The 19,718-nt window shown below is 36.9% G+C and overlaps 1 protein-coding gene across 1 annotated transcript in view; it reads left to right on the forward strand.

Moving 5' to 3' along the window:
• Nucleotides 1-19,718, forward strand: part of rictorb (RPTOR independent companion of MTOR, complex 2b) — a 48,912-nt gene that overhangs the window by 18,282 nt on the left and 10,912 nt on the right. Inside the window, exons 6-30 of the mRNA XM_052104276.1 lie at nucleotides 1,080-1,143; nucleotides 1,386-1,512; nucleotides 1,603-1,772; nucleotides 1,852-1,919; nucleotides 2,037-2,104; nucleotides 3,031-3,113; nucleotides 3,579-3,666; nucleotides 4,375-4,465; nucleotides 4,935-5,001; nucleotides 6,568-6,648; nucleotides 6,741-6,841; nucleotides 6,951-7,116; nucleotides 7,196-7,297; nucleotides 7,684-7,730; nucleotides 7,822-7,957; nucleotides 8,055-8,254; nucleotides 10,762-10,888; nucleotides 11,053-11,217; nucleotides 11,514-11,590; nucleotides 12,586-12,664; nucleotides 12,873-12,982; nucleotides 13,703-13,790; nucleotides 13,873-13,965; nucleotides 15,862-15,968; nucleotides 18,861-19,135. Of these exons, the coding sequence (XP_051960236.1) occupies nucleotides 1,080-1,143; nucleotides 1,386-1,512; nucleotides 1,603-1,772; nucleotides 1,852-1,919; nucleotides 2,037-2,104; nucleotides 3,031-3,113; nucleotides 3,579-3,666; nucleotides 4,375-4,465; nucleotides 4,935-5,001; nucleotides 6,568-6,648; nucleotides 6,741-6,841; nucleotides 6,951-7,116; nucleotides 7,196-7,297; nucleotides 7,684-7,730; nucleotides 7,822-7,957; nucleotides 8,055-8,254; nucleotides 10,762-10,888; nucleotides 11,053-11,217; nucleotides 11,514-11,590; nucleotides 12,586-12,664; nucleotides 12,873-12,982; nucleotides 13,703-13,790; nucleotides 13,873-13,965; nucleotides 15,862-15,968; nucleotides 18,861-19,135 (2,780 nt within the window). The remainder of the gene's footprint in view (nucleotides 1-1,079; nucleotides 1,144-1,385; nucleotides 1,513-1,602; nucleotides 1,773-1,851; nucleotides 1,920-2,036; nucleotides 2,105-3,030; nucleotides 3,114-3,578; nucleotides 3,667-4,374; nucleotides 4,466-4,934; nucleotides 5,002-6,567; nucleotides 6,649-6,740; nucleotides 6,842-6,950; nucleotides 7,117-7,195; nucleotides 7,298-7,683; nucleotides 7,731-7,821; nucleotides 7,958-8,054; nucleotides 8,255-10,761; nucleotides 10,889-11,052; nucleotides 11,218-11,513; nucleotides 11,591-12,585; nucleotides 12,665-12,872; nucleotides 12,983-13,702; nucleotides 13,791-13,872; nucleotides 13,966-15,861; nucleotides 15,969-18,860; nucleotides 19,136-19,718) is intronic.

Raw genomic sequence — 19,718 nt, forward strand, 5'->3', positions numbered from 1 at the left:
AATGGGAACAACACTCAGACCGAAACTCAGCATTAACATTTCACTTATAATTAGCAGCACAATTAACTTCAGCACAGGCTACAAAATAAATTATGTTATTGAAATATTGTAAAGTGGTCATATGAACTACACAAATGAACGTTTAAAAAATAATATGCAAAATCGAATAGCTCCGCAACGGATGGCGAAAAATGCGTAAAGAAGTCTAATATCTTTCACCATAGACCATGTTTAAATTTCGATGTTTCTGGCCAGAAATACCAACATATTCACTTTATCTGGTTTTAATAAGCGGATTGGAGTAACTACACCACCCGCTGTGCTGAAGACCCGCTCTGATGGAGTACTGGTAGCACATATGCACAGATATTTCCGTGCTAATCTTGCCATGAACGGAAACCTTTTGTCGTTCGTTTTCCACCAAGTCAGCGGGTCCTCTTCCCCATCAGTGGCCATTTCCTGCAGGTACATGGTCATTTCTGCCTCAACCTTTTGCTCATCAGTGAGTAAAATAACGAAATTATAGTTTTTAAGTGGAAAATAGTATTTATGTAAAGAGATATATTAAAATAAAAAGTGCACAACTCTCTTAAGTGAAAGCTAAAAAAAAAATGCTTCATTTGTCGGTGCAACCTACTGATAAAGCGCCGACGAGTCATTAGTTGGGTTAGTAAAATAACGAAATTATAATTTTTCATATAATTTTTGAAAATTATATGAAATTATATAATCCCCCCTCCCCGCCCCACCCCACCGACGATATCATCGTCCATCGCGATGTTTTACTGTCAACATCGTCAACTGCCAATTTAGGGGACATCGCCCAACCCTAGTAGATAATTTACGGAAGAAATGGCTGGACTACAAACAGCCCATTTCTTGTAGTTCTTGAGCAGTGTTGTCTGTGGGAGAGATTAACTCCCTTTTGCGTGGACTTTGTAAATTTGCAGACCTTTTAAAAGCACAAAGAGCTATGTTACACACTAAAGGAAAGGTAAAATCCCAAAAAGCATAATAGGGCCTCTTTAATAAAGCAGTACATATACTGTGTTGATAACTTATGTCATTTTGACCTGTAGATGCATTGACATCCAGCAGAGTAATGAGGTGGAACGCACACAAGCTCTCCGACTGGTGAGAAAGGTGAAGTGGAACCATTTCTTCTCTTCATTAACATTGATTATATAATAAAAGTGTTGATTATATTATAGTAGGCCTATATGAGCGAACTCATTTATATAGCAAGACCAATACATAAATATGTGTCCTTTGCATAGTCCATTAGTCTTAGGTTGATATTTTAGTTTGTGCCGTGTAACAAAATAAATGTTTCTGAAGATACTCCCAATATTTGACGTTCCCTTTTCTCTCACAAACTTTTCCAGATGATCACTGTGAACGCCCTGCTCTTCCCAAGCTCAGTCACAAACTCCCTCATGGCTGTGGGCAACGACGGTCTGCAGGAACGGGACCGTATGGTTCGTGCCTGCATCGCCATTATTTGTGAACTTGGTGGGTTTATACACTGCTTAAAGAGTATTCTGTACGTATCAAGTCAAGAACGCTGATGTCAACCTCATGCATGTCCATTTGTGCGTGCAGCACTAGAGAACCCTGAGATTGTGGCGAAGAGGGGTGGTCTCAGCACCATCTTGAAGAATGTAATTGACTGTCAGCTCAGTCGCATCAATGAGGCTCTGATGACCACCATCCTGCACCTGCTCAACCACCCACACACACGGCAATACGTTCGGTCAGAGGTGGAACTCGAGGTATGGATCTCTATCCAATAACAAACCCGTCAGAATTCTCATGAATTAAGTTGAAAACCATGATTTGCCTTTTTTTCAGCAAATCCTGGCACCTTACACAGACTTTCACTACAGACACAACGCAGACACAGCAGAGGGTCAACTTAAGTGAGTTTGCAATATTTAAGACTCTTCATAGGCATAGTAGAATTTACCATGGAAAAGCAAGCTAGCATGCAACTGTTATAGGCTTCACTTATAGTTGAATGGTTTTCCACTCTTCAGGGAAGACAGGGAGGCTCGATTTCTGGCCAGTAAGATGTCAATTGTTGCTTCTTTTCGCTCCTGGTCAGGTAAGGCTATATCAGAATACTTATTCTAATAAGTTGTCATTAAGTGCTTCCAAGGATAAAGTTGACTAGTTTTGTTATGATACCAAAATTTTAGTAGTATTTAAAATATAATGATTCTTAATACCAATTTCGATACCACAAAAATAATAATAATAATAATATGCTGTTGAACGCACTTCATGGTTCCTTCAAGTGTTTTTCAATTAAGTAAACCTTGCTTCACATTTTTTTAAGTAGGACCTTATAAAATCAGGTTTAGTTCTTTTCTGAATTCCTTTTTATTTTCCCCCAAATTCCAAGTTTTCTTTTTTAAGTTTAATTCAATATCATCATCATGTTTAATCAAATGAAATCAAACTTTAATCAAATGAAAATACAACATAAATTCACAGCATAATCTAAAAAACAACATTGATTTCATTTTTGTCAAATAAAGTGCTGCACAATAGAGCATCACATTATAAATAAAAACATTTATGAAACTTCTATTCAGTACAACACTCTTGCTTGTGAGATATAAGTTAAACAATGTAGTAATATAATGTGTTTTACTAAACACTAAACACATTTTAAAATGTTTAAAAAAATAAAAAGGTAGTACAGCACTCTTATTGGTTGTTAAAAGATAAGCTTTTGACTTCTGTGGAAATTCTGTGGGCACAGACTTGTTGACTGATTTGTTATTTACACATCTGCTGCTATCAGTACTATGAAATAAAAATACACATCACTCAAGAACACATGACTTAAGACACTATTATTAAGACAATACTGGGATCTGTTTTTCCTTCTGTAAAATGAGATCATTCAGTATGCTTCTTTTACATGGAATTCCATGATAAGTACTCCTGATTTACAGTAGTTGTTTGTATATGTGGCAAATCTGTCTCAGACTGAATCTATTTTTTGTTCCACTGTACCCATAGGCATCATTAATCTCTGCAAGACAGGCAACTCTGGAATCCAGTCTCTCACTGGTCTGCTGTGTATACCAAATATGGAAGTGAGGGTATGATGAAATATAATTAGAATGCTTACTTTACACACAGTATGCAAATTAAATAACTAGTTCCTCTTATTTGAAAAGCTAATTGTTGGGTATGGTGCATGTCTTGTAATTTCTGTAAATGGGTGGTTAACATTTCAAAGCATCAATGTTTTTCTATTTTTCTATTGTTATACATGCTTTTTTTATGTAATGCTCAATGTCTAATAATATTACACATGCTGTAATTGAAAGCCTACAAGAAATGCACCTATCCCAATGTACAGGACTTTTTTTAAATGGAAATGGTGAACTTAAAAGAAATGGTGACCAGTTAATGGATTTTTGACTTACACTTTTCCTTCAACATATATGTAATTTTAAAGGTATAAGCTTGATGTTAAATAAAAAACAGTTCAAGGAAATGTTATACTTTGTCAACTATCCATATATTCTACAAAATTTAAATTTCTTTCAATTTCTTCTCAGCAAGGTCTGCTGGAGGTGATGTATGATATATTCAGGCTTCCTGTTCCTGTGGTGACACAAGATTTTATAGAAGCTCTTCTCAGTGTGGGTGAGTGTGACCGCTCTCTGTTCCTGCTGGTTAATATATATCGGCTGTGTCGTGTGTGGAAGGTTGCGTCCTCTTGGGGTCGCATTTGCCAGCCCCATACTTCATCGAGGCTGTCTCGTTTCAGAAAAGCGAGTAAGACACTTTAATGCAGCCTTTGAATGCAACCTACTTTCACGGGAATTCTGAGGATGCATGAGGGGTATTCTTCGTGGGCACTCGCAACCCACAATTCTTTGCTTCAATGGAAAGGTCTATTACGCCAATTCGCCCCCGTAAATATGATGTTCACATGCAAGGAATGCGAATTCCCAAGTTGAAGTACCTCAGTAGATGGGTGCAGAGTATATAATATGTATAATTATATTAATATAACAGTACAATCTGTTTTCTTTGCTCTTTATATCATAACTCTCCTAAAATTTACCTCATACATTGCCTTCTAAAGGGACTTTAGAAGCTCGCTCTTGTTGAAGAGTGGCATGTTGTCATAGGAACCTTGTTACATTCCATTTCAATTTATCCTACGAAGGTCTCGTTTAAACTAGTTTTGTTTAAAGGAGGACACTTGGTATACTGCAGCCTTCAAAGTACATGTCCTACCTAGCATGCAGCGTTCAAAACGAGACACAGCCATTCATTTTCACGCATTTACTATGTTTCGATGTGAAGTCATATTCACAGGAACAATGTCATGTATTCTCTTTCTAGATCCCAGTAGGTTTCAGGACAATTGGAGACTGTCAGATGGTTTTGTAGCCTCCGAAGCAAAAATTATACTTCCCCATAGAGCACGGTCAAGGTAAGAGATTTGATCAGCTTAATATACCCTAAAATTACACAATAAATTGAGGTGAATTGAGTAATTTCTGTGCCAGTTGAGCCAACAAAAGGAGCTGTCTTCAGACTGGTTTTTTTAACCCACTCTGTCTTCCATACAGATTCCATTCCCAAAATAACACAATTCGTTGAGCCAATGTTGCACTGATTGGGATGCTCAAACGATGTTTTTAAGTGCCAAAGAGCTCCAGTATTAATACTTTTCAGAGAAATCAACCTGAAAAGCGTTAGCTTTAATATAGTTACCATGTTTAATTTTGTGGTTACTATGAGGCTTACTTGTACTGTGCTTGTTTCTGTATATTATGCTGGAATGAGAGAGTTTTACCATTTGAAAAAATGACACACTTCACCTTTAAGTAAAAGAGATCTGAACAATAATGATCCACCTTGAAAGAGTTAACATGTTTGTGTTCTGTGTTTGCATCTAGGCCTGATTTAATGGATAACTATCTCGCCTTGCTACTTTCTGCGTTCATTCACAGTGGACTTTTGGAGGTATTATGCCATATAAATATCCAAGTGATTCGTTTTTAGAGTGACTTTTGTGAATATGAACAGAAGAAAAAGGCTTATTAATTAAATTTATCATGTGTAGAAAAATCAAGTTTTAATTGATACATTGAAGAGGTGGGTGGGAATATCTGTGATGGATTTAGACTGGTTTGTTTCCTATTTGTCGAAAAAAAATGTGTAGGGTCTGTTGGAGGTGAGATTTCCTCCTCCTTCAACAATAAATTGTTGTGTTCTGCTAGGATCCCTGTTAGGGCCAATCTTGTTTTCTCTATATATGTTATCTCTTAGTTCTGTGATTTGAGTGCTTTCAGCTGTCGCAGAGCAGTTCACAATCATTAAGCAATATTGGAAATTTATGACAATCTATCACTAAAATCAACTGTTAATAATGATGATGTAGTATTGATGAAATATGATCTTGTTTACTTTTAATTATTTATATTGTAATACATTGTAGATTATTGTAGGAGACTAGGAGTACACATTTTATATCCCTTATTTGTTTGAATGAGCAGCTGGAAGCAGTGAAGCTCAAACATTTCAAAATAAGAGTCCCCGGTGTATTTCAAAGTTGGATAAAGTGCATCTGGAGTTTCATTAAATTTGGACTCTTATAGCCTCTGTCTGACCCTCCCCATTACATGAAGGAAAGACTAAAAACATTTAATATAGGCTACCAATTTAAAAAACGAACTGGCTTTCAACACATTATCGAATCAGCACAATCCAATATCGGTCGACCTCTAATTTGTATTTATTTATATAATGGCACATAAACCAGTTTTAATGTGACATGTGGAAAACATGTATGGAGTATTTTAAACTTGCATATAGTCTACCCTGTTTTACTGATAAGCAATGTTATGGCCATGTTGAATGTGTGCCTCTGTCTGTTTTACGTAAAGGTATGTGATACATGATTTATTTTGAGATTGTGTTGGTCTGTTTTGGTATGGGGATACAGTAGTCATTTTATTTGTTTAGGTCTTGAAAAAGGTCTTAAATTTAATTTTAAAAACGCAACCCTGTAGGTTCAGTCATGTTTTTATCAGTTAATGAAAATTTCCACGGTGAGACAGGATTTGTGTTTTAAGGATACAGAGAATCTTACATGCTTTTACTTCATCTCGCCTTGATTACTGTAATGAACTGTTTTCATCTTTAAATTATTGCACACAGACAGAACGTCTTTAGTTCTGTCTGTGTGCAAGTCTGGTTTAAAAACTTGTTTTTACTACTTTGCATTTTAGTTTTTACCTTTTTGATATAGTTTTGTCATGCACTTTGTGCTTGTTTTAATGAGTGTGTTTTGATTTTATGTTTTGTTATTGCTAAAAGGTGCTATAAAAATAAAGTTATTATTTTGTTATTATTATTTACAATGCATAATTGTTCCAAAGCAACTTTACAGAAAATAGAAAACAGACAGAAAATAGTGCTTTACAAAGCATCTCTAAAAATGACAGAGAAATAGAGAATGTTAAAATCTAGCCAAAGTGTAAGAAAACCATCTGTAAGTGTTTAAACCATTCTAACATCTCTTTATAGGGTCTGGTTGAAGTGATCACCAGCAGTGATGATAACATTTCAGTTTGCGCAACCATCCTTTTGGGAGAACTCTTGCATATGGTATTTTACTGGAATAAACATGATTAATGCAACCGTGAATACAGCTTAATCTTTTACCATACCTCAAATGACCTTGTCCATTTTATTTGCAGGCCAACACCATTCTCCCTCATTCCCACAGTCACCACCTGCACTGCCTACCCACTCTTATGAACATGGCTGCTTCTTTTGATATTCCTCAGGAGAAAAGACTGTGAGTTAGCTTGTCTTGTTGTTCACAACTAGTAGTACAAATGGCACAGTGTCAGAGCTATGTGATTATTTCCATCTGACATCGTAGTTTATTTGCTTATGATTCACAGACGGGCAAGCGCTGCAGTGAATTACTTGAAACGATTCCATGAGCAGAAGAAACAAGGCCCCAAACCTAACAGTCTTTACTTGGACCACATTATTCGCAAATCACTGGCTGCTAATTACTGTCGGGACCAGCATTTCAGACCCCAAAGAGACATTTTTGTCATTAAAGTACGTGCTTGCGTCTGTAGGAGGAAATGTCTTATCAATTTCAGCTGGGATGTGATTAGTATTGTCGTTGTTTTCTTAGGACACTGAGGATGCCCTAATGATGATCCTCAGAGACAGCCAAATTCTCAATCATAAACAGAATTTGGACTGGAACTGGGTCCTGATCATTACCATACTGAAGGTGGGCAAACTAAATTATTAGATTTTTTTTCATTCAAAAACAGAATGAAGACTTGTTTATACTAAGGCCAATGTGACAAAATGACATGAAAGTATTAAACTTAAACAAACCATTGTTTTTTGTCGCATCTTAATCTGAATTCTTCTTCTTCAAAAAAGTTTGGATACCTAAATAAATTGTTCAGCATTTGAGCCATTTACAAAATCAAACTGGCCTCAGAACACCTTAGCAGTCACATACAGTAGCAACACCCTGGCAAACACCCAAGCATTGTGGCAGTGACTTTAGCAGGGGCAAGCAACACTCTCATTTTCTTCTGAAAAGGTCAAAATGTAGTTGTGAAATGTGCTGTCTTTTCTAATTTGCTGTTTGTGCTAATGCTGCAGTGGCCCAGTGTCAACCTTCGGAACAACAAAGATGAACAAATGCACAAGTAAGCACGTTGGGTTGCCTTATTCCAATGAAACCTTCTCAGACAATGTTGTTAATCCTTTATTGCCATAAACCTGCACTTTCTCTTGTAGATTTGTGCGAAGGCTGCTGTTCTTCTACAAGCCTAGCAGTAAACTGTATGCCAGCCTGGAGCTGGACCATAGCAAGGCAAAACAGCTAACAGTGGTGGGCTGTCAGTTCATTGAATTCCTTCTAGAATCAGATGAGGTGAGAATAAAATGTTAGAGAAGAACTGAGCCTTAAACTGTGAACTGTTATCCACAGCACTAGTTCATTGTCATTGTCCACTTTGCTGTCTCCTCAGGATGGGCAGGCGTATCTTGAAGACTTAGTGAAGGACATTGTGCAGTGGCTAGCCTCGTCCTCTGGGCTCAAACCAGACCGTAGTCTCCAGAGCAATGGCCTCCTTACCACCCTCAGCCAGCACTACTTCCTCTTCCTGGGCACTCTTTCAGCACACCCACATGGTGTAAAGATGCTTGAGAAGTGCAGTGTCTTCCAATGGTTAGTCTGGGACCTTACAAATATCACATTGAGTATACAGTTGCATGAGAGGTATGTCAACTAGGGGTGGGTAAAAATATAGATTTTCTGATGCATCACAACATTCGTTTAAATTATATTGATTCGTAAATCCCAAGATCGATGTTTTGCTCTATGCGCAACCCTCTACAATGAGAGGAAATTGCTCACATTAGCAGCTACATTTCATGCTATGCGACTAAAATGTATATTGGCAACTGGCTGGTAAATGTTCAGATTTCACTTACCAGTAATTGTGTAGATAGTGGTGGACTATTCAGCAGTGAGATCCTTTCACTGCATGTTTAGATTAAAAGTTGTTCAGTGTAATGTGTGTAATGAGTCTCTCATTAACATGTGCTCATTTACAGATGCTTTTTACAGAAATGCCAGCTTTCTTAAAGATACAGTACTGGTTTTTAACACGTGTTCAACAAATCAATGTTAATACCTGTAAATAGTACTAATTATGTAATTAACCAAGGAATAAAAAAATTATATATGCAATATATTATCATATTTATTGCATCCATTGCATGGATTTGTTCATTTTTAAAAAGCTAAAATTTGACAAACGATTTTCATAATGTACCTAGTTAGAAGGTCCCCTGTATAATTAACATTAGCTGGGAGAGAATGTTTTATGAATTTATTATGACTGTCAGGAATTCAAGCCACACAAGTTGTAGTTAGTGAAACCAAGCGTGAGAGCATTTACTGGGATTTACAGGGTTTACATGGGTTTAATGGTACATGTGATATCACACAGAAGAGAAGCTTCACAAACTTAAGAAGAGGGATTCACAGGGTTTAAAGTCCACTGAGCTGAATAAGAGGTAACAGGCGAAACTGCAGGGTAAGCACTAAACAGATATCGACGAAGATCAAGAGCAAATACTGGCAGGTAAATAAACACTGCGTGAGAGCAGCGCGGTGAAACTAGAGTCCCTTTTGTGTGAGACTTGACAGTAGGTTTGTATTGGTATGAGATTACCATCTCAGAAAATATCATGGTTTCATGTTATACGGTATTACACAATTATTATTATTTTGGTTGAACAAACGCTTTTTATAATTGAAACTTGAAACCATTTTTTGTAATGGAATTTTGTGCAAAAAAAAAAGTCTCCCTTTTGAAAATAAATAAGAAAGCTAACAGAATTATAATATTAAACCGAATTATAAACTTCCACGATGTTCTAACTTTTTGAGATGCACCTGTATGTAGGTGAATTAATGTAGTGGTAAATATTTAGCTGTTATCAAAAACAGAGACCTTTTTTTGCATTATGAGTGTTGCCATAGATTACCGTAACTACAAGATGGCAAGCTGATCACGTCTGCAGACCTCTGAATTATTAGTTTTGAGTTTCGATTGTCCCCTATGCTAACTTGGCTATAATAGTATCAATGATTCCCACAGAATTTTGTGAGACTATGGGGGGGTGGAGCTTCGATTCTCTAGGGGGGGTTTGGGGGAATGCTCCCCTTAAGAAATTGTTGTACATTTTAAAGTTAAATACTTCCATCTGGTGCACTGTGAGAGCAAAAATAAAAAGAGGCTAGTGTTGTGCTCTTGTAAACAATTTTGTGCTCTTAAAGCTGCAGTAGGCAACTTTGAAAAAAATTGAACTGTGAGAAACAGTGCCCTCAATTCTTCCCCATATACATGATGCTCTTCACCACCAGCCAGGGTTTAATTGACAGAGCCAAGGCCTGCCTCGCCAAAAGCAATTGGCTAAAATAACTGGATTGACTCTACCCAACCCACAATTTTCACTCAGAGGTAGAGTCTGTGGTGCTAACTAATCTCTCACAGGGCCTCATTTAACATAGACACCATGTCTCTTCCTCATCTGGGGTTTGACATCTCTTAAAATATTTTTGTATGCTCAATCTGAAAAGCGGGGTAAAAACTAGGGATGTCAGTATCAACTTTTATCTTTTATTGTTACTTCAGTGTGCTAACGATAGCTAGCTAGTGAAGCAGTAATCAGTGTAACATTATGCCAATTAACCTAGTAACACTAACGTTAATTTACATTAATCATCATGATTGTAACTTTAGCAGAAAATATTATCTGTTTGCTCTTGTACACTGATGATGATAAATTGTGTGTGGAGTAGTGTATAAATGCAGTGGATTCATTTAATGTGAGTTAATGATAATTACCTCAAAGATTACCTTCTCAACCAAATAACGTTAGACGGATCCAGGAATACTCCAGTGCGTGCGTGTGTGCGCGTGTGCGTGTGTGAGCACGTGAGTTTACAGCAGTGGGTGAGGAGCTGACTGGCGCATGAGAGAGCTCAAAACACAACCTTTTCTATGTTATTATGAGACTGAGAAGTGCAAAAATATTTTAGATGAGATGTGTAAAAATGTTTCCGTGGCAGGGCAAATGAGACTAATAATCTAGTCAATTAATGGGAAACACTGTAGTATCCTTTTATATATCTTCTCGTTTCTTGCCTCTTTATTTTGACAGCCTGCTGAACCTGTGCTCCCTGAAGAATCAGGACCATCTTCTAAAGCTAATTGTTTCCACACTGGACTACAGCCGTGATGGCTTAGCACGAGTTATTCTCTCAAAGATCCTCACTGCTGCCACTGATGTAAGACAAACATCTACTTTGTTTGGGCCCTATGTGTACCTTAGTGCCAAACAGTTAAACCCATTTAGCCATGATTAGCAAAGCATACAATATATGCTATTAAATGCATTTTTCCTATGCTGCTACATCATAATTGTAATTCTTGGAACATTATTTTGTCACAGAACTCCAGACTGTATGCCACCAAGCATCTGCGGGTGCTTCTCCGAGCTGATGTGGAGTTCTTCAGCAACTGGGGTATTGAACTGCTGGTGACTCAGCTACACGACTGCAACAAGGCTGTCTCATTGGAGGCTTTGGACATACTGGATGAGGCCTGTGAAGATGAGGTGAGATAAATCAGGTACTAAGGGTGTTGTTTGATGTACAATGAGCAGTTTAAATTGGCGGAAAACTGTTTTGTTTATCTGAGGGGTGGAATCAGGGAGAAATTGTGAAATGTGTGTTGATGTTGGAGGCAATTGAGTGATTTTACAATGTACTGCCACTGTAGATAAGAAGCATGGGCTTTGTGCCATAATAGAAATCAGATTTATCAAAATGTAATTGTACCTCTTTTCTTGGTTGATATGTTGTGACTTGTGAATACAGGCCTCTTTTCATAACCATGATATTGTCTTCTTAGGCAAATCTTCATGCTCTGATTCAGATGAAGCCAGCACTAACTCACCTGGGAGACAAGGGTGTGGTTTTGCTGCTACGGTAAAGCTATGATATTTATTTAACTGTTACTAAACTTTAAATTACTAAATCATAGGTGGTAACTTTTCCACAAAACATTTTTTCACTTAAAAGTTTTACATTTAAATCTGAAGGATGTAACCTTTTCGGTGTTAAAATACTTTCTTCTATAATAGCTTATTATACAGAGACAACTATAAGTAAGCCAATCAGAGGTACATTTCTTGACTAAGGGCAGATGGGGTGTGTATTCGAAAAAAAATAAAATAAATAAAAATAGTACTTATGAAAAGAGTACTACAGGTCTGTATAAAATGAAGCACACTCGCACGAGATTCCAGAAAAAAAAATTATATACCATACAAAGCTTTTTTTGCCCTGTATGGAAATTTGTGATTTACGGGCCCGGAAATGTTGTTTAAATTAGTAAAACCTTAAAATGTTGTGGAAATTTGTTTATATGTTTGTATATTATGAATATACATATTTTTCTAGCTTTCCTAAACCAAATAATATTACATTTGTTAGAAATAATTTTTGTGAGTACAGACTCTATTTAAGACAAAATCCTTGTCCAAAAATCATGAATTACTCAAAATCCTTGTCCAAAAATCATGAATTACTGGAAATATCATGGAAATCCATTGGTCAAAAAGTGTGGGAACCCTCTCTATATGTGGGTTGCCTTCTCATGAGGACTGCTATTTTTAAATTTTGAACATTGTCCAGAGAATATTCCGGGGAAATACCATGGAAACAATCCAGCAAAACCTTTGATCGAACACTCGCAATGATTCTCTTGTCTGTCGTGAAGTTTAAAGAAATGCTTCAGAACTTTCTTAACTTTCTGAGATTAAAAGCCCTGGTCAGTGCAAATAGATATTGTGCTCTCCCTTTTTATCTTTTAAGGCATAATGAATACAATGTGCACTGCATAATGTGAATAAAGTTTGCATAGGGGGTCTTAGAAACTAACTGTTCCCTCTCTTCTGATCATCTGGCATTCGTGGTTTCAGGTTCTTGTCCATTCCAAAGGGATTCTCTTATCTAAATGAGAGGGGATATGTCACTAAACAACTCGAAAAGTGGCAGAAGGTACTTATTTGCCATTATCCTGGGCTTTGAAAAGTCTACGTATGCCTTACTTTGCAATTTTTGCTTCTATTTTCATCTGTTCCCCATGCTTATTTTTCTACAGCTTCCATTAGGTTACTTAAAGTATGCTATATACAGCTCAGAGTAATCTCTCTATTCTCTCTAGATAATATTATTAATGAGAAAATACACCTTTGTTGCTTTGAAGGAGTACAACCTCAAGTATGTGGACCTCCTAGAGGAACAGTTGAATGAAGCTCTCACTACTTACCGTAAACCAGTGGATGGAGATAACTATGTGCGACGGAGCAACCAAAGGTTCTTTATACTTTATTTTTATTTTTTTTATCAGTGGTGTTTGAAGTGCAATGATTCTGACAAGCTTTGTTTTTGTGTTAGAGGAATTTTCTGGGTTCAATACAAGTTAAGCTCAATTGGCAAAATTTGTGGTATAATATTAATTACCACAAAAAATAATTTGCACTCTTCCCTACTTTTCTTTAAAAAAGCAAACATCGAGGTTACAGTGAGGGACTTGCAATGGAAGTGAATGGGGGTCAATGTGTAAATGTTAAAATACTGTTTCAAAAGTATAGCCACAAGACATGATGTAATATGAAATCATGTTAACATGATTTTAGTGTTAGAAAATCTCTTACTATCCTTTTCTGTGTAAAGTTAAAGCCAATTTTACTACTACATTGCCATGACAGTGTAATGTCAACAAAACCCTAAAATGACTGTAAAAAGGATGATTTAAACCACTTTACAGCTCAAATAAATCATAATGTATGTGCTTTTATAAAATTATAAATTCACATTTCTGCATTTGCCCCATTCACTTCTATTGTAAGTGCCTCACTGTAACCTCTATATTTTCTTTTCTTTAAATAAAAAGAGTGACAAGCCGAAATATATTTTTTTGGTTATCAACATTATGCCACAAATGCTGTCGATTGAGCTTAACTTGTATTGAACCCGGAATATTCCTTTTTAATTGGGGAGTTTCTTCAGCTTCTTAATTTTGTTTTCTTACAGGTTACAAAGGCCAAATGTTTTTCTTCCTGTGCATTTGTATGGACAACTTGTACATGATAAGACAGGCTGTCATTTACTGGAAGCTCAGGTATGTGCTTTGATATAATGTATGATGTGGCTTGATTAGACACACATTTCGATTTAATGCCTTCTTTCTATTTTTCTAACAGAATGTGGTTCCTGATTTGAGCTACACAGTGCGCTGCCCAGTGCTAGACAAATGGGAGGGCATCAAACAACTTAAGGCTTCACTTTGGGCCCTGGTGAGCTACTGAGTGTGTGGCTGTACTTGAGTATAGTTTTGGTGCAAATTTGTCCCCAGAAATGAGTTAAATTTGACTAAACCTTTCTTTGGGGACATCCTCAATTGGAAAAACAATGGGTAGGGTTTGGGTTAGTCAGTCAGTAGCAGTGGCGGGCCGTGCATTTTAAGTCTAGGCCTTCAGTGTGATTCATGCCATTAAGAAAACACAGTTTCACAATGAATAAGACGCCCTATGCCTTTGGGCATCATGCATTATGTCGCAGCTAACAAGTAATACCAAATTACATTTTAAAAACATGTCCACGCACGAAAGCCAGAACTTGAAACAACACTTAAAGCTCAAGCCTAATTTTAACTGCAGCATGAATGTTTTGTGAAATGAACTTCTCCTGAACAGACATTCAAAAATCATATTTTGTCATATGAATCTACTAAGGAAGTCTATAATACCTGGAAAAATCTATCTAATAATATTTACGATTTAAATGTTGCTTGCAATATATTTAGTTTCATCAGGGTACACGGTTAAGCTGCTTTCCATTCAAGTTGGATGTGGGATATTCCTGTTTGATATCTCCAACCATAAATGCATTCAATTCCCTGATATTCGGAAGTGCAACGCTCCCGTTAGCTAAGCAGTAGTTTGACTCTCACTAGAGATGTCTCCTAGCAACCCAACTGATAAACAATGATGCAGCGCTAGCATTTGTGCTTCAGGTGTACGATTATCATAATGTTTTATACAGCTGTTTCTGCAGGCGTTTGTTAAACATGCTTCAATATCCTGTATTGTGGAAATGAACTCATTTATCGATATTACTTAATAAAGTGAATGTTTATCACTTACTTTGTATATCTGCCTGAGTGTCGAAATGTTTGTGTGACATCATGCACCTGCATCTCTGCCAAATCGGAGTTGAGAATTTCTGCACAAGCCTACAAATTGTAATTCTGTCTTCAAGATGCATTCCACTTTTCCTAATAGGAAGTTGTAAAATCCGACTTTCCGAGTTGAATAGAACGCAGCACTACTTTTCAAAACTTGATCCGACACTGAATGCTCAAGCAGCCTAATTTACATTTAGAAAACTTGCTATAACAATGCAAAAAGCTCTTAACAATTTACTTGAAGTGAAAATCAGCCCTCCTTTCCTGTTTAATAAATTACCCAATCCCACGGTCATGCAGAATATCTCGTGTTTATAAATCCATAAGGATCTCTTTCTCAATGGCGATAGCAGCAGTGATGACATCCTTGCGATCTTGCGCTCTTCGCTTTCAAATTACGTACATCACTTAAAGAGTGATTGCGCCACTCAAGGCCAGCTAGAAGGCCTCGACATATCCTAAAGATCACACCCAACAAGACCAAATGGCTGATGAATCTGACAATCGGACTTTATTTGCTCATTCATTTGCACTGTTGAGGGATTCTGTGGAAATTCTGTGAAACAGTTGTCATACTTTGCTTGAAAGCATAGAGGAATAAATTCTGACTGGATAAACTTTTTGTTTTTCTCAATTTGTTTGTAGATTAAGAATGTAATGCGATTAAAAATATTTATTTATTTGGCATGTTAGGCCAGCAGAGAAGGTCGCCACTGGTCAATAGTACTTAAGATTAGCTTTATATAAAAACAATATCTTTATCTATGGCAAGTCTATGGTATGTCCTCATTTAGATAGCAAAGTAAAAGTATGTGTGTGTTTGCATGTGTTTGCGTGAGAGAGAGGGAGAGAGTGGGAGAGAGTTTGGTATTTGTCTTGTGAGAATAAGTCATGCTGAAACATGTATTCTATACAGATTTTTTGATAACTGTTTTGTTTGTCAGTTACATTAGTCAACTCCTCACTCTTAACTGCTTTTCTTGTCTATTTGTCTCTTTGTCTCAAGGGAAACATTGGCACTTCGAACTGGGGATTGAACCTCCTCCAGGAGGAGAATGTGATTCCAGACATTGTCGCACTTGCTCATGACTGTGAGGTTCTGTCTATTAGAGGGTATGTAGTCTTGATACCAAAATCAAGCTCATTTGATATGTCCATAATACCAAAATTTAGAAATGGCATTCAGGTCAAATACGTGGCCTGGGGGATAGTACATGTGCTCTGATGAGTGCATAGGTAAGGTAATATCATTCATTTGTGCCTAGTGTTTAAAATGTTCTGATCTGATAATGCTAATACATGCTAAAGCAAATGTTTTATATGCTTCTGACCATATTGAGCTGACACTCAAATGTATTTTTGCTTTTTGTTCAGTTTAGTTAATTACATTTAGAATGCAAAATAATTCGTAAAGTCAGCATGAAATCGAAATTGACCCTATTTATTTTGTAATGCATGTTAGTGTGAACGATTCATCCAAGCATATTTGCTATTTTATAAAAAAAAATAAAAAAAGTGACCTTGTAATATTTTATCAAAATGTCATAACTTGCTCTTCCGGTGATATTACTGACTTTTCTTTGATGACGTATGCAAGGGTTAGTCAGTTTTAACCCCACCCCTTCAAGGGTCATGTAAACACACCTGGTGTCAAAGCAGCTAATGCAGATATGAAGATATGGATTTTTGTCCGTTCCAAAATCCTATTCTCTACCCCAAACTACCTTGGAATTTTACATTTTGAAGGAGGAGGAATAACTGCAAATTGTTGGTTTGTGTTTGAGAGATTTCATGCCTAAATGCTTCCAGAGAGGATCACTACTGAATACAACATGAGTTCTTTATTTTTTATATTTAAAAAATAAAATTGTGATTCAAAACGTTGAAATATAGTGATCATTCATCTGCATTGGGCTCCAGCCTCGTTGTAAACGAAGACCGCAATGTGCGTTTGTGGGCTGGTTATAGATTAATGTTGTCATTTAGGTCGTCTTTTGGTTCTCAAATCAGTGGGGCACAGTGGAAATGGTGTCTGTGTGATAACTCGCATTCAGGTCTGCTTCCATTCTGGTATGCAACGGCAACTTTTCACAATCCAATCAACAACCGATGGATAAAATTAAGTCCCGCCCTAGATTTTTGTCTTGTTTGATAAGCTGTTTTACTCCGAAATACATCACAATATGGAAAAGTCTGTCACAACTTTAAGCTTTTGTCACAAATATTGATAAAATGTTTACATGCTCTCAATTTAAATGGACATATTTATGTAATCCTTTCTTTATTGAGACTATGTGAATACTTTTTGTTGGCCAAAACCAAATGTATAGATCCAGAGTGACACAGACATCATGGACATGTTAAAATATATATATCTTTTTTTATATTTATTTCTTATTGTATGCAAGAGAAAAACTATAATATAAACCACCATAAATAACTATAATATTAGCCATTTATGTGTTTGGTAAAAAGTTTTTTTTTTTATTTTTTACTGTATTAAACATGTAATGATATTATATGGTAATATTTGTATTACTGTGTTAAATGGAGAAATTTCACAAGATTGCATGTGTGCAGGCAACCCGAGATCAGATCATGCTCCGTCCTTTTCATTTACATGACATCAAGTAGCCATTACACGTAGCCAGAATGTTGACATGCAAATTAGCCAACTCCGCATCTGTTTTAAAGGATTTCTGGACTTTAAACTGTGTCCATCTTCCGAAGTCATCTCAATATTTATCCTTGTTTTACTACGCCTCTGGTCATGGTGGTTTTTAGATGGCTGGCGAGGCTTTTTAGGTCAGGGGCAGGGTGGACTGGGAAAAGAAATCAGCCTGGGATTTTACATCGCCGTTTTGTGGTCTGTTCTGCATAACACGGCGGCTCATTTTTGCTTATCGTGGCCCGTTCTGCACGTTTCACGGCCCACTGCTCAGTTCTACCGATGGCTATTCCGCCCCTGAACGGCCCCAAAGTGTGTCGGCCCACCGGAAAAATGCCTGGTATGCCAGATTACCAGTCCAGCCCTGGTTGGGGGGCATCTGTTATCTCTGATCCAGTTAGTTTGCTGGCTTCCATGGCTGCAGCACGCAGTGTTGTTTGCCTGCAAACTTGTTCAATCTGGCAAACCAGCAGTGTCAAAATACTATATGTGAGTGGGCTGTGGGTGGGATCACACAGGCCAAAACATAAACTGAAATTCCAACCTGGAATGGAAACTTCAAAATAGAATATACTGGCTATAGCATTGTTATTGGAGAAGCCAGTATTTCAACTTGGTATGTTTCCTAATTCTCTAATGGCATATGGACATTTTATTATTTAGTAAATATTACATATAGCATCTTTAAGTAATTAAATTAATATCATAAACCTGCAACGTCTAGTCGACTAATGGCTTAAACTAACGACTACTAGTCGACTAGGAAAATCTTTGGTTGGGGGCAGCCCTAGAAATTAGTCCACAGTATGTGTAAATTGTGAGCTTTTCAATTAGAGTTTAAAAAATTGCAGATGGCAGCCCAAAATTAACCCTGAAAAGGTTAATTTTGTTGAAAAGTTTTCTTTGAATTACACTGAACGGGTTTATTTTTTGATTGAATAATGGGAACTTTGGTGTTTTAGTTATCTGCAATTTGCTTTGCAACTTTCTTTTCCATTTCCTCTAACTGGCTGCCCACTTGTAGTTGCAGTATGCAACAAAGTGAAGTTATTGCAGCACAGCTGGTTAGAAGAGTGACTATACACAATTGACCAATTTTTAACCACGTTAACCCCAGGCACTCTTGTTGTTGCAAAGACTCCTAGTTTCAAAATGACTTTCTCAGAATCTGTCAGCAGGGTTTTTTTTTTTTTGTTTGTTTGTTTTATATGAATTTTGTCATTCTTCCTCCCTTGCTGTTTGGCAATCATGCATTCTTTCATTTTATTCAATCTAATCTCTGCCTTATGGCTTTTCCATGAACCCGCAATTTGTTTCTCTTTATTTTTCTCTCTCAGGACGTGTCTTTATGTTCTGGGACTCATTTCGAAAACGAAGCAGGGTTGTGAATTGCTAAAACTGAATGGCTGGGATGCAGTCAGGCACAATCGCAGACAGCTTTGGCCTGTAGTGCCAGATGAGGTGGAGCAGCAGCAGAACCAACAGCAACTGCAGCAGCAACAACAGCAACAGCAGCCCCTCATCCAGCTGTCCTCAGCTCCCAGCACCCTCAGCCTGAACTCTGAGTCCACCAACTCAAGACACAACAGCGAGAGTGACTCCACTCAGCCAAGTGAGTGCACCTCACATCCACTCAGCCATTAGGCCTACTAATAGTCACTATTCCAAAACTGTGGTTTAGGGTGGAGGTTGGTCTTGCTAGTACAAGCACATCATCTTTCTCTGACTGAGGTAAGGTGCTGTAAAAGAAAATGCTCCCTCATTAGATGGTGTCTTTCAACACTTCCATGTAAAAAAATAAAAATAAATATTGATTGTTTTAATAGGAATATATTTTAATTTCATAGTTAATGCTTTCAGTAAATTTAATAGGGAAAAAAGCAAAATAATAAATGTTATTATTGGGTTTGGCAGCTTGTGTGGATTATATTCATAACAGAATATATTTCCATATCTTAATAATGACTTTGGACAGAGGTAGACAGTGTTTTCTACTTAAACATATAATATAGTTTGTTTTTTTTTTGTCAAACTGCATCAAATCACAGGAAATGCAAAAATGGAACTCATTGCAGATCTGCAATAATTGAATAACAAAACAAATTTGCCCACACTTTATGGATATAATATTACATTTGTAACATTTTTATTTATTTTCGTTTTGCCCATTCATTATTCTCCCTTTGAGCTATTCT

This window comes from Xyrauchen texanus, chromosome 34, assembly GCF_025860055.1.
Source record: "Xyrauchen texanus isolate HMW12.3.18 chromosome 34, RBS_HiC_50CHRs, whole genome shotgun sequence".
NCBI classification, from domain to species: Eukaryota; Metazoa; Chordata; class Actinopteri; order Cypriniformes; family Catostomidae; genus Xyrauchen; species Xyrauchen texanus.